Source organism: Hyposmocoma kahamanoa, unplaced genomic scaffold, assembly GCF_003589595.1.
Source record: "Hyposmocoma kahamanoa isolate Upper Pololo Valley unplaced genomic scaffold, ASM358959v1 79, whole genome shotgun sequence".
Classification (NCBI taxonomy): domain Eukaryota; kingdom Metazoa; phylum Arthropoda; class Insecta; order Lepidoptera; family Cosmopterigidae; genus Hyposmocoma; species Hyposmocoma kahamanoa.
The window spans coordinates 695,018-722,095 of record NW_020653993.1 but is presented as its reverse complement, the minus strand read 5'-3'; the positions used below and the strand labels follow the sequence as shown (position 1 = coordinate 722,095).

General features: G+C 36.0%; 2 protein-coding genes across 3 annotated transcripts; both read left to right on the top strand.

Moving 5' to 3' along the window:
* Positions 1 to 3,648: 3,648 nt before the first annotated feature.
* Positions 3,649 to 5,009, top strand: LOC113233666. The gene has a single exon (XM_026468840.1). The coding sequence runs from the start codon at positions 3,735 to 3,737 to the stop codon at positions 4,617 to 4,619; it is 885 nt and encodes a 294-aa protein (XP_026324625.1). The 5' UTR covers positions 3,649 to 3,734; the 3' UTR covers positions 4,620 to 5,009.
* A 13,459-nt stretch (positions 5,010 to 18,468) lies between these two features.
* Positions 18,469 to 25,107, top strand: LOC113233643 (pro-resilin-like). Of its 2 annotated transcripts, XM_026468809.1 has the most exons (7): positions 18,469 to 18,502; positions 19,997 to 20,052; positions 20,412 to 21,355; positions 21,464 to 21,548; positions 21,941 to 22,085; positions 22,725 to 22,859; positions 24,700 to 25,107. In XM_026468809.1, the coding sequence occupies exons 1-7, from the start codon at positions 18,497 to 18,499 to the stop codon at positions 24,829 to 24,831; spliced, it is 1,503 nt and encodes a 500-aa protein (XP_026324594.1). In that variant the 5' UTR covers positions 18,469 to 18,496; the 3' UTR covers positions 24,832 to 25,107. The 2 variants fall into 2 exon arrangements, with proteins under 2 accessions (XP_026324594.1, XP_026324593.1); XM_026468808.1 differs by having other exon boundaries at positions 20,412 to 21,548.
* Positions 25,108 to 27,078: the final 1,971 nt, after the last annotated feature.

The following is a 27,078-nucleotide window of genomic DNA, read 5'->3' as shown; positions in this document are numbered from 1 at the left end:
AATAACCACGAAAGTCTTAAAATCTATATAGTAAGATACGTTCGTATTATATAAATTTAAACAGTTTAAACATCAAGGAGTAGTCGTTAGCTGGGGTAGGCCCTCCAGTCTAGAGGGAGAGTCCCCACATAACCCCTGAGTCTCCCTGGGCTCAGGGGTATCCATAAAGATTTCCCCCCCGTCAAAAAAAAAAAAAAAAAAAAAAAAGGAGTAGTCGTTAGCGAACATCTTTTTCCGACCATTGATTATTACTTATTTCTGACAAATATGCGTGTTAATACATGGCATCGTGGGTTACTAACTTATTTGTAAATTAACTGTTCCTAATATGGGTAGATGGCGCTAATCCTAAACAATTAAAATAATAGTCGGCCAAATCCATAAAAATCAGTGCAATAAGCTCCATCTAGTCACTAGAAATTAGAGTAACTTTGATAAATTGCAGCCAATGCAGCTCGTCAATGTTTTAGCAAATTAGCTACAAAAATAATTATTTGGTAGACATCTCTGTAGCAGTTTGGTATTATATACCCGACCACGCGTAGCACGTCGTCTTGCATCGCGATTAGCAACTAGTCTTGAAATATTGGTGCATGGTAATACTAAAGAAAATATTTCCAATTTACAAGATTTGCCAATTGAATTGCCTTGTTATTGTTGTATTTTTACGGTCAAAGGTCAAAAGATTAAGTTGTTCTTCATTTTAGGCATGTGTAATCCCGACTCCGAGAAGTGATTCGAATCACTGAATCCGATTCCGTTTTAAGAACGACTTTTCATTGAGTCTCAAGCATAAATTGTTGCGCGTTGGTGCGATTTATCGCTTTTAAATAGATAGAAAAGACACAAAACTTCAATATATGCTATTAAATCGTCTTATGTGTAATTTAATTACTTAAATTGACACTAACAATATCGCATCATTAGTAATATTCCACATGCTAATTTTACAGTCCCAATGCCCCAGTTATCTGATCACGACAAATCTTGACCTTCACGACCAACAATAATATAATTGCATTACAGAACTGCTATATTTACAAACGTGACTACAGTAAAGAAAATCTCCAAAAGTTTGGTGAGTGTATATTGACCTGGTCGGATGTTTATAGTGACTTGCGTCTCAATACTGCTTTTGATAGGTTTTACGATTTGTTTACTCTATTCTTTGAACTCTGTTTTCCAAAACGTAAAATTAGGATTAATTTAAATGCTAAGGGACTGACATGGATAACACGAGGAATAAAAAAATCATGTCAAAGCAAGCGTACATTGAGATATCAATATTACAAACAACGTACTCAGGACTCAAAAACAACATATTTAAAATATTCTAGAATTTTAAGAAAATGTATCAATAAATCTCAAAAAATAGCCAACAATGTTTACCTAAAGAATTCCAAAAATGTTTGCAAAGCAACATGGAAAATCATAAAGAGTGTATCACCGAATAATGTGTGTGGAAGAATAATAGAAAGAACTATTTACAATGACATAAGATTGCTGACATAGCAGAAGTATTCAGCAATAGTCTAATAAACACATCTACTTCAAAAATTATAAATAATGATAAGGTTAATAAACCAACTATCAATGGGATGAACAGGTTGCCAAACAGCATCTTTCTTTGTCCTAGTACTCCAAACGAAATCCTAAAACTTATAAAGACCTTAAATAACACCAAATCGTCTGGTTATGACGAAATACAGACCTCTGTAATTAAATTTGCCGCTTCTACCTTAGCCCCCATTTTGAGTCACTTGATAAATATTTCATTTACAGAAGGAGTGTTTCCACAAAAACAAAATTTACCATTATCACGCCTATCCACAAAAAAGGTGATAAAAAGGATATAACCAACTATCGTCCAATTGCTCTAATACCAGTACTTAGTAATGTCTTTGAAAAAGCTATACACAATAGACTTACTGGCTTTGAAAAATACAATATATTAAATGCTGACCAACACGGCTTTCGGAAGGACAGATCGACAGCCACTGCTGCTTTTAAGTTAGTTAATAGTATTAACGAAAATTTGAATAATAGCACACTCATAACAGGAATTTTCTTTGACATGACCAAAGCGATTAATTTTGTATCCCATGCTATACTATTACACAAGTGTGATTTTTACGGCGTAAGAGGTACAGCTCTCGCATGGTTGAACAGTTACATCAAGGATAGACAGGAATGTGTAGAGGTGACAAGGCTAACTCAAAAACAGAATACAAATAAATTTAGGTCAAAATCGCGGCAAATTAATATGGGTGTTCCTCAAGGAAGCGTCTTGGGCCCACTCTTATTTTTTATCTATATCAATGATCTTCCTGCAGTAACCGAGCATAAATGTATACTCTATGCGGATGACCTTTCCGTACTAGTTCCCAACGTTAACAGAGAACTTCATAATCTGGAGTTAATCAAAACTGTTGCTAGTGTCATTGATTGGTTAAGATTGAACAATTTGAAAGTTAATCTAAGTAAAACTAAGGCAGTTAATTTCTGCAATGTAAACTTAAGGAGTCTAGACTTAAACATTGCATACAATAATGAAAAATCAACAGCAGTGATGAGATAAACTTTCTGGGCATCATTTTAGACAGTGGATGTTCTTGGCATTCACACATTGACCAAACATGTACTAAAATTGACCGCTTTTCGTATGCTCTTTGGTGTCTATCTAAAACTATCAGCCAAACTGTTGCTCTTCAGGCTTATCATGGGTATGTTGTTTCAGTGATAGCATTGACACAGTCCTTATCTCGCAAAAGCGCAGCGTTAGATTCTTTTTGCAACACATCACCTGTAACTTCGTGCAAACCACTTTTTAAGAAATTTAATTTATTAACACTGCCTTGCATTTATATTTTGAGTGCCTGTACCTTCGTCAAGCAAAATTATTAATTATTCAAACGACATGAACCTTTATTTAACACGAGGTTTCCGGACAGACTTACCGGTCAACATAAAAAGAGAAGTGTATCGTCGTAACTGTCTACCTATGTGTGTCAAAATATATGATTCGTTACCAATTGAAATAAAAAATACGCCAAATACAATGTTCCGAAAAAGGTTATTTAAATGGTTGTCCAACTGTTGTTTTTATTCACTTCAAGAATATTTTGACTACAGAAAATAATTGGATATTTATTTAAACTTGACATTATTGCAACTTGTTATTTTAAATGTATAACAATTGAATAAAATATTTTAATAATTAAGATAAATACAACAAAATTGTGGTAAATTTGCATGCTATTACTAGCTAAGTGTGAGAACCTGTTAATAGAAATATATGTTAATCCAACTACGTACACCACACTTACTGCGAATAAATTGTTATTATTATTAATAAGTTCAACATAGAAAACAGTGGATATACATCGTTGATTGATTTACATTCGTACTCTATATTATTAGGCCTGTCAATCTAATCGCACGGACGCCTGTCGGTCTAAAATTGACATTGAAGACACCAAAGGTCAACCGAAGAGAGTTGCGATCCGAATTGAATACCGAACTATGCATTGTATTGTTACTAATTGACTCGGACCCGATTTAATAACTCGGCGGCATCAATAATACTGCGTCCGGTTCAGTAAGGAAATAACTCCGCTCACGGAATCGATACACTCGCTCTTTGACTCCGGAGTTGCCCATGTCTAATACATTGAGTATTCGAAATAAAAGGCCTCGATAAACACGTTTAATTTTATTTCATATTGGCATTTCAAATGGCTTACTCTAAGAAAAGCGTTTATTTTAGTTTATTAATAGTGTTTGAATTAGTAAGTGCAAAGATAAATATAAATGTTGAATGTGGAAGAAATGCACGTGATGTAAAAGTGACACATTCAGGTACACACGCGAGAATTGTGAAAGACGCTGAATTAGGTCTTTTTGGAATAAGAGAAGACCAAATAATAAGACATTATGCTCCTGAAATAAGCATTGACGACTTAATAGATGCTGATATTTTTTTACCCATTTCCTACAACAACCAGACACTCTGTGACCAATTCGCACAGAATAATTTGTGCCCAGTGTATACGATTTTTGAAGTAAAATCAGCAGAAGTCATGGAAATCACTTCTGAGCCTTCTATAGTACATGTTCAAGACTTCGAAAATAAATTCAGTAATAAAATTAAAGTAAGCACTGGAATTAATCAATCTGTACAAACATCTGTTACAAGATCATGGACTAATAGCACAGGCACTGAATATACTCGAGACATAAAATGCGGATTAGAAATAAAATTTTTTTCATTATCCGGCGGTAAGACATATTCGTACACCTCTAGCTTTGGCGAGAGCTTCGAGAAAACAGAGACGGTAACAATAGGTTCTACAAGCGATGTGGAAATAGAACTAAACCCAGGACAAGCTTGTTCAGCGGTCCTAACAGCAAATAGAGGGTATATAAACATTAAAGTTACATACATTGCTCATTTGAATGGTACAGTGATTGTGTATTCTAATGTGTTGCCAGTTGACGACCTGTTTAAAACGGCTGAAAAAGTGAATGAAAAGACTTTTATTGAAATTATTAAGATTGGGTATTATACAAACGCCAGTTTGAAGGTTTATGACAAGTTATCGGGAGCTGTGATGAATTAAACAACGAAATCAAGAAAATACTATGTAGTTCTATTGATTAAACCAGATTAACTTATTTGACATGAAAAGAACAAAATGAAAGATCGAATGACATGTATGACGAGAAGGAATGTGCCTGTACGAATGAATTAATGAATCTAGTGTTGTTTACAGGCGACTTGCGTCCTTAATGAAGTTCTTTAATAAATTTATCATGAAAGAAAATTAATCAGTAATACTACACAGTCAGAAACACTAGTAAAAATCTAAAAATGAATGCAGCCATCAACGATGAAATGGCGGGTTTTTGAAGTTACAAGTACAGTGTTCACAAAGATTATTTTTTTTTTAAGTGTATTATGAAGAAAGAAGTAGTGATGAAGAAAGTTAGAACTATTTCCTTATTTTAAACCAAATTACAAAAGATTTTATCCTAAAAATTCCACTAATTATGAATTCAAAGTTTTTGTTCAAAGTGACAATAAAGGGGGATTTGACTGAAAGTGAAAACATAAATATTGACTCCCGCCGCTTAAAAGACTACTTGAAAAACCCAAACAAGTGAATTATGCTTAGACTATGGTTCCATCCTCTAAGGAATTATGTTATCTAAGAGAAAGTGAAAATATAATTTATTACAACCACAATGGAAAATATTTATTGAGGATCCTGATAATGGGCATTGTTCACAATTTTTGACCAATACATTTTTTTCCGAAAATATAGACTATTTTAAGACACTGATTTCAATATTTTATCGTTTTGTAACTTATTTATCTTGTTATGATTTTTAAAAAAATGAAAATTTTGCTCTATAGTTATTTATTTTATCAGTGGAATTATAAATTTTAAACCTTCCCGGCAGGGAATATTTAAAAAAAGTAAATTGACGTCTCTCAAAATGTCAAAATCTTGTGTCTAATCTTTTTAGGCTCAACTCACACTGGCGCATAGTCGAAGCGTCGCGTCGCGTCCTGTTTTTCAGCTTCATCGCCTGGCGTCGCGCGCCGTCGGTTGGTCAGCGGCTGACGCCTCACGGCGCCCAAGTGACGCGAGCGGCTCGATTCCATATTTGCAAAACACAAATTTGTACCTTAACTATGGGAAAATAGAGATGAATATGCTATAGGCGAAAAACATGACGCGTCGCGACGCTTCGACTCTGCGCCAGTGTGAGCTGAGCATTAGTATTTCGATAAAGTCCACCTTCCTTTCTGTCTTCCACCTTCCTATTCCTCGCCTCGTAAATTTCAAGTTTCTGTTATTTGTTTTTCAAACACCCTCTTAGGGTCGTATTCTAGAACTCTACTCAATGTTAAATTAGGGTTTCCAGTGCTTGAAATCATACTCAAGTCTGCTCAAGTCTTGACTTGAATTCTAGAATACGACTCTTAGACTTAATAAGTGATTTTATTATTAGGTACTAACAAACTTAAACAATAAAACTTTATGGTGATGGCATATCGTGTTGTTTTGTATTGTTCCAAAAGCCGGAATAGACTAAAGAGCAGTGCTAATTAATTAAACATTAAAAAAAAAGTGTAATATGACCATCATTGACTTGACATTGGCAAAATTCTTCAAGAGAAGTCAGAAACTTAAAAATAGAATATAATAGAACAGTATTTCGTTACTTTTTGTTTTCGGATATTTCTTCAAAGTTGGCGGTTTTATGGTTCTACTATTTTCGCACGCGTTTTTGTTTCTTCTTATTTTATTTAGTGCAGTTTATGACCGACGGAATCATGAACTTTATAAAAGCTGAAGCTTGCGAATTGCCAAAAGTAGAAAATGTAATGAGAATCGGTCAGTAGTAATTCATAACCTTAGGCTGTATGAAGACCGGTGCCCGACTGTGGGACGTATAATGGAACTAGTCTAACTTACGTAATATGGGACTGTTTGAACCTATTACTCGTAAACTACGAGCTGTCCATTTGACAACGTGACAACTTTGTTAAGGATTTAATGGGGGCAAGTTGCAAAGTACACGGTTATGATCATCTGATTAACCAGATGAACAACCACCCGGTGACATTGACATTCTGTCCGTGTCCGAACGGGTACCATGCTGGTCTGCCACACACAGGTCCCGGGTTCAATTCTCAGATCGAGAGAAATATTTGTATGGTCTACATTTATTTTTGGTGTAATTAATGGTTGTCTATGTCTGTGCCCGCCCGCGACAAGTGTCAATCCATAACAGTAGCTATGCCGCTCAGAACTTTAAATCGTAACGATCCGAATGGCACTGCCACCCGTCATTCTGAGACATAAGTTGACAAGTCACATGTGCTTACAGTTTCATGTTTCAGCAGCACAAATAGTTATGGTTTCCGTCCTTGGACGAACTCTTTCACAAGGAGTTCTACTGTTACTATTTTTTTTAGGAATATAAAGACATAAAGAAGAAGGCAAACAAGCAGAGCTACTTGATGGGAGGTGGTCATCGTCGCCCATGGATGTTTGCAACATCAGATGAGCTGCCTATGCATTGCCAGCCTTTGAAAGCCCTGTAGAGAAGCTTTTTGAAGAACTCCATGTCATAACGCAAAGGAAATACTTCAGGAGGAAGAACATTCCACATCTTGCAGATTCGATTAAGGAACTAACGAGATTCCTGCATGGTCTTATAATGGCAATCCATCCAAATAACATGTAAGGATGGACTCTACTCCTTTGGCGGGAGGTTCGAAGGTGGAAACGCGACAGTGGTACCAGTTCGCAAAGTTCGTCTGAGCACTCCCCATTATAAAGATGATAGAAGAGAGAGACACACAAGAAAGACACACACAGAGAGCCAACGACTCTCCGTAGAATAAAGGGTTCCATACCGTCTGTGAGTTGTGGCCTGGTGTGGTCTGTGGGTGTAGATGGAGCCAAGTGGGTCAAGCTGGTACAAAAGTTTACTACTGGAAGTTTTAAGGGGTGTAACCGTTTAATTGTCTATTTCTACTAATTTTCTATCAAAAATGCATACTTCTTCTCCATGCTCATGCCAATGAGCCCTTTCAGAATTTCGCTGGTATAGAATTTTCCGCTTAGTAATTTTAGGAGCTTCTGCAGGTTTTACTATTCCACGAGAACTTATATTACGTTAGTGAGTGCTATCATATTAAATTTTGAATTTTGATATTGCAGAATAGCTATAAATATATAATTGTTGGAATGCTAAATAAGATGAGCGTGAATTATAATATTACGTTATTACTGATTATATTACAAAGATCGATGATAAAGGGAGCATTAATATAATTTAAAATTTGTGAGTTTGGGGATCAACATGGGAAGGATGTCACCTCTATAGTGCAACAAATACAAAATACACATACAAAACTATTTATTTCTTCTCACAAAGTTAGATGATGCATATTAACAATAAGGTAGGTATTTAGTTACATTTGTGGGAGACTGAAGCCTAAACTATGTCTACACATCAAGTGGATAATGGAGAGACAAGAGAGACTACATTAAACAGTATATTATATTAACCTTAGAGCCAAGTCCAAACTCCTGGTACCACGATTTCGTTTAACCATGCCATGGTTTTACCCGACGACGACCCTTTTATGGAAAACTGTATATGTTTTTACAATATGACTCCGGAGCATATAATTAGATAAAATATCATTTCCTGAGTTTAAAAAGTATATTAAAATTTTAATTCAAATGTCATATTACAAAATTGAAGACTAAGTGACAGACTAAGCATGGAATTAGATGACATGGCTCCAGGTTCCACACAAATTAGATTCAAAGTGAATTCCATAGCATTTAAGTTTTCAAAAGTAACGTTTTCAAGTGTATAATATTTACTCTACAGCTATTATATATATAATAAATGATTGTTTGACTGACATTATAAACTAAATTAAACAACTAATGTGTGTGTGTTTATTAGGTAATTAAAACTTAGAAACAGAATTATATTGTTTCCCAATATCATTTATAATGGCACCATTGCATTGGCACTCAAATTTCCGATCAGAGTTGTTGCTGGTGCAGGTATTTTACACATCAGCAGTTGCTGATGCAGATGCTGATTTTATGTATTTAAAAAATATGCGAAACACGTACATCCTTACTGGGTCTATCTACGTGAAAAAGCCTTTTACTTTCTTTGATATTTTAATAAAATATTATTTCAATGATTTTGTGATATTTATTAACAAAAGAATCAATCAAAATCAGTCTTCATGAAAACCAATCAATTTGTCTAGCTTAATCGTTGTGGAATTTAGTCAAAGTTATATTTTAATAACAACAGCTGAGCTGCATTCTATTTCTGGAAAGTTTATAAATTATTCCAGCGTGTCTTTTAGGTCATGTCACGACTCGAACATCCGCGAAGAATTTCAGCATCAATGAATGAGGATGTGGATATTTTAATTTATGCAGATTATCCGAGGATGCGGATGCGAAAGCTGATATTCGCAACAACCTGTTTCCGATCACTGGAAAAACAATAACTAAATATTTCATTTTCATCTCGTGTCTCTTAGAGGGCGCCAGGGTATATGGACTAGCGCCGGCGCTGAGTCATCCATAACTGTTCGCCTAACAGACAGAAGCAAAATACATCATACTAATTGCTTTAATATCTACAGCTAGATAAAGGTGAAATCCGGTTAATCGAAAATAATAGAAAGGAACGAGTGGGATTATTAAATCAGACCTTAATCATTCTTAGTGTAACGTGCCAATTCAGTGCATCCTTTTGTCCATAAATGACATTGCATGTTCACGCATTTACTAGACAATTGTACTATTTACAACATTAGCTTTACCATTGCCAAAACCGAAACTGCCTTCAATGCCGTCGTAGAAAGCTCAAAAGGCTTTTCAAAAGAATGACAAACTCAACTTTGTTAAACGAAACATTTACCATGTTAATAATACTGCTAAATTTTGTCGCTGTTCCTAATAAACCTATAAAATGTAAGTCGAAGCAGCGGTAAATATAAGGTAGTGAAATGTGTAACGAATGCATCTTTGTCTAAAGAGAAGACGCGTGATCAAAAGAAGGACTTTTGTTCTTTACATGCATTCGTTCTGACGGAGGAGTTACCCTTGCCCTTAATTATCTCATGTATTGATCTGTTTAAGATTTGATTTTCATATAATTGTATTGAGCTAGGTCATGGTCAAATGCCATGTGGTTACCGTAATGAACAGTATGATCATACCATTCCTTTCGGTAGGTGTAGATCGAGCGACACCACAAGCGACACATTCAGGAGACGGGCAAAAATGAATGCGCGGTATGATGCGCGTGTCTTTGACAGACGGGAATCAAATTGAAGCATTGGCAACAACACGGGCGTTCGGCACCTAAAGCCCGTTTTGATGTTATTACATTAAAACACGTAAAACGTTATCTATAGTCGTCACCAAATAAGAGGTCCATCATTTGAGATTGTTTGTTGGTGACATTGACAACTTCTAACTTATTGGCAGCCGAATAATTGTAAATTTATGAAATCCTTCGTTTCTTGGTACATAATTTAATCTTTTTATGTAGTTGTTTTATCGATGAACATACTTATTTACACTAAATTCTCGTAATAAACCATTTACGAATATTATAAAATCAAAATTAAAAGAATTGGGTACAATTCATCGGAATGTGGGACAATTTTACGAAAATAAGAGGAATTGCTACAGAATTGCAAGGAACCCTGTAAATGAATTGCTTTTAACAGAATTACACGATTTGGCCTTTTAGGCCACCTGAATTAAAATTTTGAATAGATTTCTCGTGAAAATCGTATAATATGATTAGCGATATGATTAGTCCACATCCATATTCGCGTCACGATGACAAGTGTCAAATCTGGCCTCTTATTTGGTGACGACTATAGAATCTTGTCACAAAAACTCATTTCGATCTTCCTTCTAGATGGCGTCATTTTCATTCATTTAAAAAGTGGCGCTCCGCCTTTATGGCATAGATTATAAATACGCGTTTGAATTTCGGACCCGAGACCACCTGCAATTTGTGACAACTTATTTTAATGTAAAAAAAGTCGGAAACAAGCAACTTCATCCTCAACATGGACCTTCTAGGAGGCCAGTGAGATCTGCTGAAGATGATAATGTCGATTGATTCAATCCAGCCAATTTAATGAATGATTAAAAATATAATATTAAATTTTAAAGATTAAAAATAACTTTTAGATAATCATAGGACAAATAAATAATAAAGTATATAGTCATATTATAAATATTAAAAAGATATAAGACATTACAACTTTATTTTCAATTTTTCTCGAATCTCACTTTTATTGATACGCCCTTTTTACACCCAATGCTTCAATTGTATATTACGAAGAGTAGTTATTCTTTGATCACATAATTGACCCTTTCGATGGGCATAATAAAAATAATACTTTTTTAATACAGTTGCTCAAAACGTGGTATTTTTCGTACTACAAATCGTGCCGAAAGTTGGAATTTTCGCACTAGTGCTTTTTACTTTTCCAGTTTTTTTTTTATTTACTGTTGTTTCAAATCTTAAGCACAGAACTAAAGAAGTTGTATATTTATTTAATATTTATGTGCTTTGTGACGTAAGTCATTCGTCATTAAAACTTATATTTATTTACAAATACTATATAATGAACGTATCGAGTGGAGGTCTCTGCCTACCCCTGAATGGGTGACAGGCGAGATTTTTATGTATATATTTCTTTTATGTATTACAGATAAATTGTATCTCACTACCGTGCACGGGTTCCTAAAGAAGTTTAAACAAAAGTACCAGGACTTCATAATAAGAAAAGTGGTTACAGACCGATATTACAGAAAATAAACAAAAATAGCACGTTAGAACTAGATTTCCATAGAATTTTTAAATAATGGTTGCAGTGGTTGTATTTCATTATTTTAATTTACTAGCAGAAAATGAGTTTTTTTTAAATACTGTTTTATTTTACTTTCAATGTAGTTTTTTCGCAAATGTATTAAAAAACGTCGTTTGATACACGTGCGGATTTGTCATTTTCACTTGTCTCGCGTCTTGACCCTCGCCTCTGGGTCGGGCCAAGAAGCCTCGAGACTCGTGAATAATGACTAACTTTCCGCACTTATATCAAAAATAACTATTTTTTTACATTTGTTCGGTTCGATTCCCGGACGAGGCAAATAGTGAATTACTGCCACCGACCCATTTCTGCCGCCAAGCAGTAATGTGAGCATTATACTGCGTGCTTTCCGGTTATAAAGGGTAAGGGTGCTGGTGAAATTACAGGCACACGGGACTTCTCATGCCCTAAAAGTACGTCATTATAGTAAAGTCCGTCTTTTAATCCCTAGGGAGTACACAGTACCTAATTTTTTAATTTACTACGAGTGACATAAACTCAAACAGCCAGTAGCAGGTACCTACGCTCGGTTTTAGTTCCGTGGCTGAGGTCGATTCGGAACCTTACGATAACTCAGTTGTTGACAGATTTCTTTTCATTTTTATTCACAAGACCCGAATCGAAACCGAACCGAAATGACGTCACCCCCGTACGATTACTCGAACTTCTCGACCGGCAAAGGCTACAAACGTTATTCAGAACACAGTTTATCGAATGAAAGTTACCAACGTCCTATTGTTTACAAAGCAGGAGGATTCGCTCTGGACCTTTTGGAGGGAAAAGTGTCGTTTTTATTTTGACTTTCAATTATTTTGTGAAATCTAGTTTAAAGTGGAATAGGATAGTGCTATTATGCCTTAATCGAAGATTAAAACGCAAAATTATACTAATCTCGAACTAAAATACCCATATCGGCCCGTTTTAAGGAATCCCGAGTCAATCCAAGCACGCCGCCTCAATTTGCTTATCCTCTTTGTGGCGGCCATATTTACAGAAACATAATTAAACTTCATGTCCAAAAAAGAATAATGTACTAAGACTTGGCTGTATGGTGTAAAACCTTTGCCTTTTCCTTTATGGAAAGAAGAAAAAAAAAACAAAGCAGGAATGTAATGGAAAACTCTTATAATTTTAAATAAAATCTGGATTTTGATCAATTTTATGAATTTATTTTAATGCAAGACTGCGTTCCTATATGTTAAGTCTTTAATGTACCTATATATAAAATGATTTTCATTTTTCTTACAATCTATTTCACCGTCTACCTTTGTAAACGCTGCTGTTGGATAACGATATCGTATCCCAATCCGAATCGAACGTTTAACTCGGAATGTTCTGAATAGCTCGGAAAGCGGTCATCATCATCATCATCACCATCACGAAAACGATATCTAATCGAAGGATTCATTTAAAATATTAAAGAGTTTTGAATCGGGATCTTATTCCACATAAACGGTCGCGCCATATAATTTTCCCGCGTTAGTTGTATCTGTGTCTGGTTGAAAAAAAAATATCGTGATAACTTTTTGGTTCGTAATTTTGTTGTAGGGCGAACATGATTGCATTTTTTTTTCTCGTAATCAAAGTGAAGAGCAATGTTTTCACCTCAAGACCAAAAGCCAATATATACCCTCTGAGTAATAGACACCCTCGCTAAAGCTTGGGTGTCTAACCACCTCTTGTTTAAATTGGCTCGTTTTAGTCCGTCGATAAAAATTGTACTATTTTTGTTCCACTTCAAAATTGTTAATTTTTTTTAAATATTTATTTTCAGGTTACAAAACACCCATAAATTACACTATTGATATATTTACACGTATAAATCGCGACGTGTGACGTAACGTGGGTGTCCGGTAACCGTCCTCGGAAACGCCGGAACATGACACCATTCGGCCGAAACTCCACCTTCATGAAGGTCGACAGATGTTGAGTGGTACTCTCACCACAAATGAATTAAAATTCACCTTGTGGCAGGACACCAACGACTCGACTCTCGGCAGCATGGGCTTTCACCCGTATGTTCTCCACAATAGCCGCAGACTTTGGAGTATTGAAGTCGTGACACGTATAGTAACGTTGTCGGTACCGCTGGACTTATTAATATGTTACGTTAATGCAGTACTTACTTTTAAAAATACATATATATATATATATACATACAATACGGCACCACAGTACATTTACTCAAATATTTTGAAAACTTTAAAAATCTACATAGAAAGAAGATATCCTTATTGTTAACATTAGAACTACGTTCAAACTCATGGTACGACGATTTCGTTTGACTAAGGCAAACAATTCTTTTATGGGAACCTGTACACATTTTTACAATAAGAATCCGAAATATACATTATATTAAGGTTATAATTTTAAGTTTAAAACTTACATTACAAGTATTTTAATTAAAAAGTCATATTAGGAAATCGAAGTCTTTGTTTGAGATGAAGATGTATGGACAGACGACATGAGTTTAGATTCACACAAATATGATTCAACGTGTATTTCATAGTATTTAAGTTTATTTGAAAGAGCCTAGAGTTTCTTGCTCGTTCTTCTCAGGAAAGTCAGCACAGCGAACGAGCAGTGGCTTAAAAAAATTTACTTTTAGAATAAACGATTATTTGACATTGGCCTTGAGTGACTGTGCCATTTCGCTTTAATGGATCAGTTCCAGATTCAGTCAGTTCATCCCCTAGTTTGTCACCCTTAGAGGTGGAATATTTTCTACAAAAAAATCATCAAAATCGGTCCACTAATACTACGGCCGGAGTAGTAGCATAACATATCTTTTTTAAAGTCGGTTAAAAAAATACTAGATGGTGGAATAATAGATGGACCACGGAAAAAAGTATACACATACCGGAACGTTTAATTTGAAAAAAGAATGACCTCAATCGATCTTTTCATTTCGATTAAACGTTCCGGTGTTATACGGCCAGTGCTTAAAAATAACTTTCTTATCATAATACAACCTCTTTTTTTAGCGTTTATAAAATATGTCCATGAATAAGATATGCACTAAAATTAAGTTGCAAAATTCAAATCTCAATTTGCATCTGTCACGAATGCAATTTTACTTGTTGAAACCTTCTCCCAGGTTTGAACCATCAAAATTCCGATCTGTATGGCTATGACTTACGTTTGACGCATGATTGGTTTGATTCCTATCGATCGTTTAGAATGTATGGAGTTTGCAAGGAATAGTTCGTAAGACATAATTTTTGCATACAATTTGTCCAAGCAGGTACATCTCTTCTTAGGAGACGTATTGTATGCAAAACAAATAGTAGTATGTATTTAGTAGCAGTAGAGCTCCTTGTGAAAGAGTTCGTCCAGGCTTGTACTTACTGCCACCTTACTTATTTCTGCCACCAATCAGTAATGTCAGCATTACTGTGTTCCGCTTTTGAAGGGTAAGGGTGCTGGTGAAATTACAGGCACATGGGACTTGTCAACTTATATCTCAGGATGACGGGACACAGTCGCAATGCCTCTCAGATCTTTGCGATTTAAAACTCTAAGTGGCACTGCAATTGTTATGGACAGGCGTGTAGCTTACCATCAGGCGCAGGACTTGGTCGTCCCGTCACTAGATATTATTTAAAAAAATGCAAACAACAAACGTCCGAAACAATCATTATTGTCAAATAAGTAATAAGTACTCGACTAAGTTAAAAGACGCATGATGTATATGAAGCTTCATATTTGACATTGTGTTTTAATTTGGTCGAATATTATTTATTTTAAAGTAATTGCTTGAGACAGATGTCGGATGTAGAAGGAGAGAAGATCCCCAGGAATGAGTCTGGAAGGACAGGTCAATGCCTAATGCCAAGTAATTTAAAAAAGCAAGTGTATTTCAAATCACTACCATTAAACTTATAAAAACTTTAAAGACAAACTCTTGTTTCTGTAGCTAATAATATTGACTAGCTAATTATATTTCCGAAACGAAATAAGGTATATAAATTCTCAAAACGCCTTTACATAGGCCTTAGTTTGAATAACGAAATTATTCTCGTAACATATATATGTATTCTCTTTTCGCTATGTAATCACATCCGACTCTGTTCTCCGGATGAGTCGTATTATGTCGATATGTCCAAACGAATGTCCGTGTAGCAATGAACATAAGGTACAAGTCAAGACACAGTGAGGTCTACGTAAATTACTATGAAAAAAAAAACGAATGAGGTTCGGAAATATATTTAAAAAAATTGTAGGAGAAAATTTTTGTTCCAGGGGCTATATATTAATAGAATCAGGGATGGACATTTTAAATTGAACACAACGTACATGGTTATAAGGTGCTATTTCATCGACTAAATTCGAAAGCCTCGTAACCTACATTAATGTCAACTTTTGAGAAAGCACAAGAAATAGAATTATTAAAAATAACTATATGACAATCTACGTATGATTACCTTTATTTTATGACTAAAAAAGGGTCTACAAATTACATACAATTATTACATTTGTAGAGTAAAAAGGGAATTTGGTTGAAAAAACGAAGGTACGACGTTATAATTAAAAAAAAATTACTTACAAATAATACTGCTAAAGAAAATTGTACCCGTGTAATACACATATAAAGATAATTATGATAAACTATTCCAATATTATAAAATATGAAATGTTTATAATAAAGTAAATTTAGCAATTTTATCCCATATACCCTTAGAATAATAACGCAATTACCATTAAAAAGTTTTGGAGAAGGAAAAAAGATTATCAAGACAGGATTTGAGTATGGTTTAAAGCACTCGAAATCATACTCAAGTCCCTGCCATTAGGATCGTATTTCCAATGCTTGTGTTTCCAGTGCAATCCTGACTTGAGCATTGAGTAGAGTTCTAGAATACAACCCTTAGAATATTAAAAAGCAATCGTAGATTTAAACTTCCAAATTATAACAATGTATATGGTAGGAGAATATTATATTCTGAAAATACTATATTAGTAATTTGTACATATCTGTTAAACAGGATACCAAAGGGGGTAGTACAAAGATTAGAATCAACAAATAAAAGGATCTGTACCAGACTGATTAGATGACACTTGGTTAGGGAGTAATATTATATAAGCTGGATAAATAAATACAAGATTTTGGAGTAAGTAAGTAATAACATTAAGATGTCCCTGTAGTAAGGATTTACTAAGGTGCATAATATTTAAATATAAAAATTTTAGCTTTAGTAATGTGAATAACTTTCTTTCGAATTTAAAAAAATGAAATTAATTCAGTAGTGAAAATCAGAATACAAAAATCGCTTTCGTCCTCTGCCTAATATAACTTCATAGACCTTGTCACCATACACAAGTACCTATCAAACGATGGTCCATCCACTCCGACGATCTGGACCATTTATTTAACCATGTCGTCACATCGAAGCCTTCTATCACAATGCAACATACATCTTAAACCAGATCTTAACACTATGTTCTCTTACATTGACCATACAAGATCGAAAATGCTAGATAAAGTTGTTTATCCAAGTGTGTTAAATAAGTTGGTAAAGAATGTGTATTGTCAAGTTTGGTACAGTATAAATAGATGTCGTGTTTTTGTAAATGTATCATTCGATCAGTTGGTTTTAGTGAAGTATCTTCTTGGGTAGGTATTTGTTGCATAGTGATTTCAAAAGAATCAAAACGACCCGTGGCCAGTTATAGATGTGCGCACTGGATTGACACTGTATATTTACGAAAGTTGTGAAAAATATCTTCAACTTTAAAGTGAAAGTTTATGGTTCTGTTGCTAAGGAATTTTAATTTGAATGTATCTAAAAAAAACTGAAATTTTTATAATTATAGGAAATGAAACTATTTTTCCGGATTTAAATCGCGTATATTTGTTTTTTCAAACAAACCAACGTTTCGGGCCCGTGACTGAGGTCACAGGTACAGTCATGCACCAGTTTTTTTGTTGAAACAATGAAGTTTGACAAACCCCAGGTCCTTGCAAAAGAAATCCGTTATCTACCCAGATTGATGCGAGAGGCCATTGAAACTAAAAAACATGCTAATTTCAACTGGGAAGATGGTTTCTCCGTACCACTAGTATGGGATCCAGTATTTCCTCTGATGGAAAATCCCAAACAGACATAACACTGCAGTGCTAATTAATATGTTTTCAATTATTCTAATTTTCAATTTAACTTAATAAAATTCATATTGTTGAAATACACTTTTTTTACAAAATGCAGCGTAAATTGGTGTTTCTTTGTAAAATAAAAAATTAGGTAATACATAAATAATTAATAACTTTCGTAACTGTAGTGAAAAAATAGGGTGGTTTGCCTTAATATTAGACATAACTGGTTGATGACTGTACCACCTCAGTCAACTGTGACCATGGGGCCTGTAAGGGCCCGAAACGTTTATTTGTTTCAAAAATCAAATATGTACGTGATTTAAGTTCAGAAAAATAGTTTAATTTCCTAAGTGTAACACTCGCGAAAACCTAACAACAGGTTTTTTACCATGACTTTGTATTCTTGCCCCGTAAGTGACGGAACGAACAAGTCGTGCGTCTGTTGGTAAGCGACACTCCTGTCCATAACAGTTGTAGAGTCGCTCAGATCTTTAAATCGCAAAGATCTAAGAGCGGTTAGCGATGCAGTCGCTAATCGTCTACTTTTACACATGCGCTTCACGGACGCGCGTTTGCATGATTTGTAAGGGACACTGCCACTGCGCCTGTCACCCTGAGACATAAAATTACCAGTCTCGTATACCTGTAGGGACAGGGAGCTTGGCGCTTGGCGGCAGAAATAGGTAAGGTGGCAGTAGTTCCCTGGACGACTCTTTCACAAAGACCTCTACTGCCAGCCCATTGCAAAGACACAGCCGGTCCATTCATGACCACATGAATGATAAAACTTCTCTGAAGTATCGGGAAAAGAATAAAAAGTCGTGATATCACGCATGGTAAAAAACCTGTATCTGCGATTTAAGCTCAAAATTACTCATTATCTTTTTCAGTGCTTAAGGATAAGAAGAAAAAAACCTCCAAAATACCCATAAAGCTGTAAAATGCAGGTAAGGAACGTCTCTGTCTTTACAAAACCAGTGAATTATTTTGTACAGAGTCTAGAGCACTTCAAATTCAACTCTATGATTACGATAAAAACCGCCCGAAATTATTTTTTTTTCTTTTCATTTATTTAAGAAACAACAGCCTAATACAGGGGCCCATTACAGATTTTCTAGATTAGAATAGAATAGAATAGCAATCATTTATTACTACTACGCCACAACTCAAAAATACACAGTAAGAAAGATAAAAGAAAGATGAAGCTAAATTAAAACAAAAAATTAAAATAAAACAAAAAAAAAATGAAATATAAATAAAATTATACACAACAACAAAGTAAACACTAAATATTTAACACAATTAGAGTGAATGTCATGTATGCGGCTGTGGCGATATAAAGTATCCCACTCGGCTATTGTCACCGCCCCGAGAAAAAGGCTGTGACGCCGATTTTCAGTGGACCCTAAAACTAAGTGAGTAGGATTACACATATAAGTTAGTCGTAACAAACAGACTGTCTCGCATTGCATACTGGAATAGATAAGAGTGTATTACACGATGTTTAGTATTAAATAAAACGAAAGAGAAACTCAACTTAATACTTGCGGTGTCATAAAATCTACTAAACTACCATAAGACCACGGCGTAAATACGACTCGTCCTCCGAAAGGATAAAATTTAAATAAGTTTGAGCAAAAAGAAAAACAAAAATAAGTGTCAAAAAAATGTCAAGCTTCTTATGCCATTGACTGTACCAATTTATTCTTCAATATTTTGTTGTTAAGGCGAAAAATCGGACGCTCGGTGTAACAAGGTCACATCTGCAAAATGACAACTTTTCTGGAGAGAACTTTAAAAATTCTACGAACGAAAATATTCGGTAACTTCTCTAGGCTTAAATAGTATAGTTGTACAATTTCACATACTGCTGCCGTTACTTGAAAGGGCCCATGTGACAAAAACTCAAAACCGAGAAAATACTGTTTAAAGAAATTAAATTGAAAAATGTTTACTTTTCTGTTACGGTAACTTCATGCCATATCCACCTAGGAAAAATAGTGGAAGATCGGCCTTTTTAACCGACTTAAAAAAGGGAGGAGGTTCTAAATTCGACTTTATGTTTTTTTTAATGTTACGCGATAATTTGTGAACCGATTTTGATGATTCTTTTTTGTTGGAAAGAGCGTACCTTAGTAGTGCTTCCATTTCAATTAGAAGAAAATATTCCACCTCTAAGGGTGGCAAACTAGGGTGAGTGACTTTTGGGGTCGGTTTTTTTTATACTCTGTACTGAGATGATTTTACTAATTACGGCAGTACACATAACAAAATTTTTAAAAATATGTCACATGCGCCCTTTCAACCAACGGCTACAGCATATACATTATTTGATCATAAGTTTCATGAGACAAATGCACTTTTGACGCATTTGATCATAAGTGGCCTTATTACATCAAAGGTACGAAATTATGTTGTTATTAACAAAATGGTTGTTACAGACGTTTATACCGCTACTTTGTCTACTATCAGTCGTTATAGCCGAACCACCTGTGGGGTAAGTCAATTTTATACCTTGTGGTAATCTAGAAATGAGTGTTGAGGTTGGACTAGCTCGAATTTTGGTTGCACACGACGTAGACAGCTCCAAAAAATATATCCACAAGGATACTAAAGTAACAATTCTGGGTTAATTTACCTGAAATCATAGCTGCAAGAAACGTGATCACAAGAACAATAGATACGCCGCATAAGCATTTTCCACTTTAAATTGATGTTGCAATCACTCGTAGAGGCATTTGCTCTTGTCAGTGAATCCTGTTTTTAAATACCTATCTTGAGTGGAAACTTTGACTCCAACCGTTCAATAAGGAAATCTCCCCATTTCACTTTGTTAATGCGAAAAAATATTTCCAGTGATGGCTACCCAGCAGCTCGTTCCGGTCACGGCCAAGGCCACGATCACAGCCACGGTCACGGCTCCGATTTCCAAAGATCTCTATCCCAAGAATACGGCGCCCCCTCTTCCAGGGGCTTTGGTTCCCGCTCCCCCTCCCAAGAATATGGCGCTCCGGGCGCAAGAGATGGTCTTTCCCAAGAATATGGTGCACCATCAGCTAGAGGATTATCGCAAGAGTATGGAGCTCCGTCTGCTAGAGGTCTGAGCCAGGAATATGGTGCTCCGGGTCTAAGAAGTGGACTGTCTCAAGAATACGGCGCTCCGAATCAACTAAGCTCTGTAGATTCCTATTCTGCAGCGTTAAGATCTCCTTCCACGTCTTATGGCGCTCCTGACTTTCGGTCTTCTCCTTCTGAAGAATATGGTGCCCCAAGTCAAAGAAGTTTCGGAGGAAGCTACTCTTCAGCACGTTCTCCGTCCACAAGTTACGGAACACCAGGTTTCGGTTCATCATCCCGATCACTTTCTCAACAATATGGTGCCCCAGCTGCCCGATCGTCTGTATCTCAATCTTATGGTGCCCCAGGCTTCGGAAAATCTTCCTTTGGTGCTCGTGGCTCGTCTCATGGTTCTTCTAGGAACAGTATTTCACAGTCTTATGGTGCACCGGCATCACGTTCCCTCTCTTCTTCTTATGGAGCCCCCAATGCAAGAGGTTCGGACTCTTATTCCCAAGGATTTAAATCTGGATCTTCATCGTACAGTTCCTCAAGTGCAAGAGGACTCTCTGACACGTATGGGGCTCCAAATGCAAGAGGACTTTCTGACACGTATGGAGCTCCAAACGCAAGAGGACTCTCCGACACGTATGGGGCTCCGAACGCAAGAGGACTTTCCGACACGTATGGGGCTCCGAACGCAAGAGGACTTTCTGACACGTATGGGGCTCCGAATGCAAGAGGTCTGTCTGATACGTATGGCGCTCCGAGTGCAAGAGGTCTTTCTGACACCTATGGCGCTCCAAACGCCAGAGGTCCTTCTGACACGTATGGAGCTCCGAACGCAAGAGGTCTATCGACGGAGTATGGTGCACCTTCAAGCAGAGCTGCAGGATTGAAGACTAGTGCTTTTGCGTCATCTTTTGGGTCAGCTAGGTGGGTTACCGTTATAGGTGTTGTAGGTAACATAAGTCTTATAACCGTTTGGTGAAGAAAGTTACTCACGCTGTGGTAGATTATAATGATTGTGGGCCACCCAAACGGTTATAAGATTTGAATCGAGAATTTCGTGAAATTATTTAAACACCAGGAAAGTGTTGCCAGCTTAACATAAGCGTCCCCTTTATATGATGCAATCACGTACAAACCAAGACCTTCAATCGACGGTGCTTGCAATTTTCACGAGATCGTTGGTCCACCTTGTGGGTACCACCATACCACAGCGTCCTCCACCACGTGGTCAATACACAGAAAACTTTTTCCCATCATGTCGGTTCCGCAAGTAAGTAAATCTTATATCACTAATATCTTATTGACTTCTTTATCAGGTCTTCCCCTTCTCAAAAATATGGAGCACCAGCCGCCCGAGGCGCCCCATCTGATCAGTATGGTGCGCCAGACAGTTATAACGCGCGCTCTGGACAGAGCCAGGGTTACGACTACTCCAGGGCTGATTTGGATGAACTAAACTCGGTAATTTTAGTGTTTTCTTTTTCACAAAACTCATTTTAATATTGAAGCCTAAAATATGAAGTTATAATCTGTTAAATTTAAATTTTTTTTTTGTTTAATTTTACTGTTTATGTGTTTACTTATTTTACTTTTTGTATTTACTTTTTTTTTTGTTTAATTTTACTGTGTATGTAAATTTTACTGTTTTTACTGCCTCCGTAGCCGAACTGCCGAAATGCCGGACTGCCACGCAGAGGTCCCAGGTTCGATTCCCGGGCCGGGAGAAATAGTTGTATGGCCTACAATTATTTCTCTCGTGAGTTTGGGTGTAATTTGTGGTTGTCTATGTGTGTGTCCATGGCACCCGCGACACAGGGTTTCCCTAGTGCGGGGCTATGTTGAGTGTGTGCGTTATTTATTATTTATTTATTATTAAATTCAAATTGTAAATGGTTCATATTTAGGTTCTTACGCAAGGTATATAGTTGTTTATTACGGCCATAAGTAATAAGTAAAACAAAGGAATTATGTTGTAATATTAAAGAAACTTTATCTCACAAAACTTTTGTAGCAATATCAAGATAAATTGAGATTCGATTGAGATTGTCATAGCAATTGTAATGAGTGAATTTACTAAATTTGCTCTTATAATTTTGGCAGGAGCCGGCGAACTACGACTTTGCTTACAAAGTGAATGACTACATGTCCGGCAGTGATTTCGGGCATCAGGAGAGTCGTCAGGAAAACAGAGCAGAGGGGACTTACTTCGTCGTATTGCCTGATGGGACTAAACAGGTTGGTAATACAACTACACCACACCTGCCAAAACAAGTCAAATGTTTCTCAAAAGTAAACGATGGCGTTAGCCTTACAACACGTATATAATATCAATAGTTCAGTACAGAGTACATCTATTTTGGAATCGGTTACCGGAAAGTGCGCGAAACCGATTTCATCCCCTAGTTTGACACCCTTACAGGTGGAATATTTTCTTCAAATTTAAATGGGACCAATGCTGGGGTACCCTCTTTCCAACAAATAAAGAATCATCAAAATCGGTTCTGTTCGGTCGGTTAAAAATAGAATTTACTCTTTATTCTTTGATGACGAAGGAGCGCACGCGATTGAGATTTTCACACGGAGGACTTTGTTTTTATCGTTGTTTATTATCTTGCTTATTGTAGGTATAGGACACTGGTTAAAGAAACTGTTGTTTGAAAATTGCAAATCTGAACTATGTAAATCGCGTAAGTTAATTCACGACATACCGCCTATACTATTAAGAAAACTAATTTATAATTAGAAGAATACAATTTTTTTATAAAAAATAGTGGTAAGCACAACATTAATAGGAGGAATAATAATAAACTGGCCGCTCTTGACTGTCGTCTTCACAAAGTCACGTAATCATTTAAGGGGAAATGTATATGTATACGCTTCTATTATAAGTCCCGTTACTTGATGTTATATTAAAAAAAAGAACTTTATGGTCAACGAGCCAAAATCTTCCGCGGAATTGCCAACTGCCTCCGTGGCCGAACGGTTACCATGCCGAACTGCCACGCAGAGGTCCCAGGTTCGATTCCCGGGCCGGGAGAAATACTTGTATGGCCTACATTTATTTCTCTCGTGAGTTGGGTGTAATTTGTGGTTGTCTATGTGTGTGTCCATGGCACCCGCGACACAGGGTTACCCTAGCGCGGGACTATGTTGATTGTGAGCGTTATTATTATTATTATTATTAATTCTCGAGAATGCTCGCGTATTCCGCAAAAGATTTTGGCTCGTATCTAGTTTGTACGTTACACAATAGACCATAAAGTTTATTTTGCTATGTACAATATCGTTACGAAAATTCCCTTCCATTCTGTTCCTTCGCAAAATAAACTGAGCTTAAAAACGTTAATTGAAAGATCGCATGTGACATTTAAAAAAAATGTTATCTGTGATCATTAAACATGGCCGATCTGACACTACTTTTATTTTTTCCTGGATGGAAAGGTATGAAGTTACCGCAAGAGAAAGGAAGACATTTTTTAAATTTAATTTCTATAAACATTACTTTCTCGGTTTTGAGTTTTTGTCACTAGCGCCTTTTTAACTAACGACGGCGATGCCATACTAGGGTCGGCGGACTAAAGCTCATAAGTCAAAAAAGTGCTTCATTTGTTAATATATAATTATATATTTTTTGTATTGTTTATAGTGTTGGAAGATGTGAAGAGAATTTTAAATTTGAAAAAGACGCATCTAGAATGAAGTTACAAATTTATGAAGTAATAAATGAATTTGACTTATGTGCTTTAGTCCACCGACCCTAGATATAGCTTTGTGTATTTGGATACCAAAAGTTCTTGTAGTGGCCCATTTAGCACTTCCAGTTGTCTCGATCTATGATATTTCAAATAAATATTGTAAATGATAAATATGTACAATTGTTTATTTACAAATAGTTTCCTACTTATTCTTCTCAGGGGAATCTGCTTTACGAATGAACGTGATAATTTAAAATGATTATTTGAATTCGAGAATTTTGACTGTACATCAGGGCAGTACCTACTTTGTTCTAACATTTTGTAGTGCCGAGTTTTTACAAATAACTATTTAAACATATTATTTTCTACCCTATTTCCAGGTGGTAGAGTACGAAGCGGACGAACGCGGTTTCAAGCCTCGCATATCAGTGGAGCCGGTGGACGACGGATCTGCTGGCGGGTATGACGACAACGCGCAGGACCTTGGTCGCAGTGCCGGCGGGCCTTATTAACCGCCGGGCTTTATTACATGCTCTTTTCATTAGTCAGCATTAGGAATGTTAGGGACATCTGACCGGTGTCAGAGACGAACTTGTAACATTCCTAGTCACATCACAGCCCGCCTATAACGGAATTATTTAGACAATTGTATCGAATGTTCCGGAACAATATAAAAAATTTATAAAATTAGATTTCCACGTTTTACGTGGACTTAGTGCCTGATACGAAACAGGATTTTTTAAGACCATTTGATCACCAACGAATATTTAAAAAACGAAAAACGGAACGACCTAACGAATACTCAAAATATTATTTATTGTTTTTAGCAAATTGAAAAATTAAAAAAAAACTTTGTAAATAGTTTTTATGCGTAGTTTGTAGTATGTTGTGCAAAATAAACATTTTGATGTTTCATTTTTGTTGTTTTTTTTGAAACGTATTTGTGATAATTTGTGGTTTAGTCTAATTGGATCGCAGCCCTAATGGAGTTTTAACTCTACTTGTTTACCTTTAGGTAGACAATTTCCATTATTGGATTATTCTTCTATATCAAATATGTTATTTCCCTTATATAATACCTTTAAAAGAATTAATTATTAAATAAAATTGTATAGAGGGTAATTGTAATCAAAAACAGTTTGTTATACAACCGATTCCGTCATAACTGGTTTACATTGCCAATGCAATTAATAAATAGTGAACAAAAACTTACGTGGGGATTTATAAAGGAAAATATCAATCAATATAGTTATTAAGAAACATTGACCTTCCAAAAGGAAATCAAATTGTCTCAGTACAGTGTACTAAAACAAGTGTTTTAAAACAGTGTACAAAAAACCCACTTCAAAAGTTCGTGGAATTGCACCTTTCGCCAAGCGAAACAAGATTCATCCCCTAGTTTGCCACCCTTAGAGGTGGAATATTTTCTTCAAATTTAAATGGGACCACTACTACGGACCACACTTCTTTTCAACAAAAAGTCATCAAAATCGATTCGCAAATGTGACGGAGTGAGCGCGTAACATACATACAAAAAAAAACATACAGTCGAATTGAGAACCTCCTCCTATTTTTGAAGTCGGTTAAAAATACTAATATATTATGAAGGGACTTTACAGCTTTTTCCTTTGCCCAAATAAACGGATGAAAACTTAAAAAAACCACATGCTATTATAATATTCATAGCGACGAGTTTCAAAATGGCCACCGCAAATACATACCTAAGAATTTCCCTCGAAGGGAAAGGAAGGCACTAAATATCTGAAAATTAAATTATTGAAAAAAAATTATGTATGTCCTAATGGACGAAAAATTTTATTAAGTACTAATGGTTTCGATATGCCGATTGAGTTTACATGCCATGACTTTGAAAACCATTGTCGTTTTAAAGATCCGAGGTAGTCCTCCTGAACAATGAAAATACACATAATAGATACATGAAAAAATAATATTTTATCAATTTTAGGGCCATATACCAAATGCATTACAACTGCAAGGATCGAAACTCTTACTTAACTCTCTTTATTAGTAAATATCCCTTGAGTACACATTGATCATGCATCATTTTAAGCAGCAGTAGAGCTCCTTGTGAAGGAGTTGGTCCAGGAAAGTACCTACTGCCACCTTACCTATTTCTGCCGCCAAGCAGTAATGTTAGCATTAACTACGTTCCGGTTTTGAAAGGTGAAGGGTGCTGGGGAAATTACATTCACATGGGACTTGTCAACTTATGTCTCAGGGTGATGGGCGCAGAGGCAGTGCCCCTCAGAAATTTGCGATTTAAAGCTCTGAGTGGCACTGCAGCTGTTATGGATAGGCGTGCAGCTTACCATTAGGTGGACGACTTGTTTGTCCCTTTATATAATAAAAAAACAAAAAATTTGAAACTAAAATTTCAGCTTTTTTAATAAACGTTTTTTTCTAACAAACAAGTCATGCGTCCATGGAATTAGGTGCCACCGGATGAGCACTGAGTTACTGTGTTCCGGGTTTGATGACACATGAGACTTGTTTCCTCCGATCTTTGCGTTTTGAAGCTCTCAGTGGCACTGCAACTGTCATGGACGGGCGTGTCGTTTACCACCAGGCCCAGGATTTGTTCGTCCCATCACTTAATATTATAAACTTACCCTGGGGGTCGAACAGTTGGGGTCCCACCACAAGCTTTAATTCATTTGTGTACCAACTCAACATCTGTCGACCTTCATGAAGGATAAGTATTGGAAGAAGCGTGTCATGTACTGACGTTTCCGAGGCTG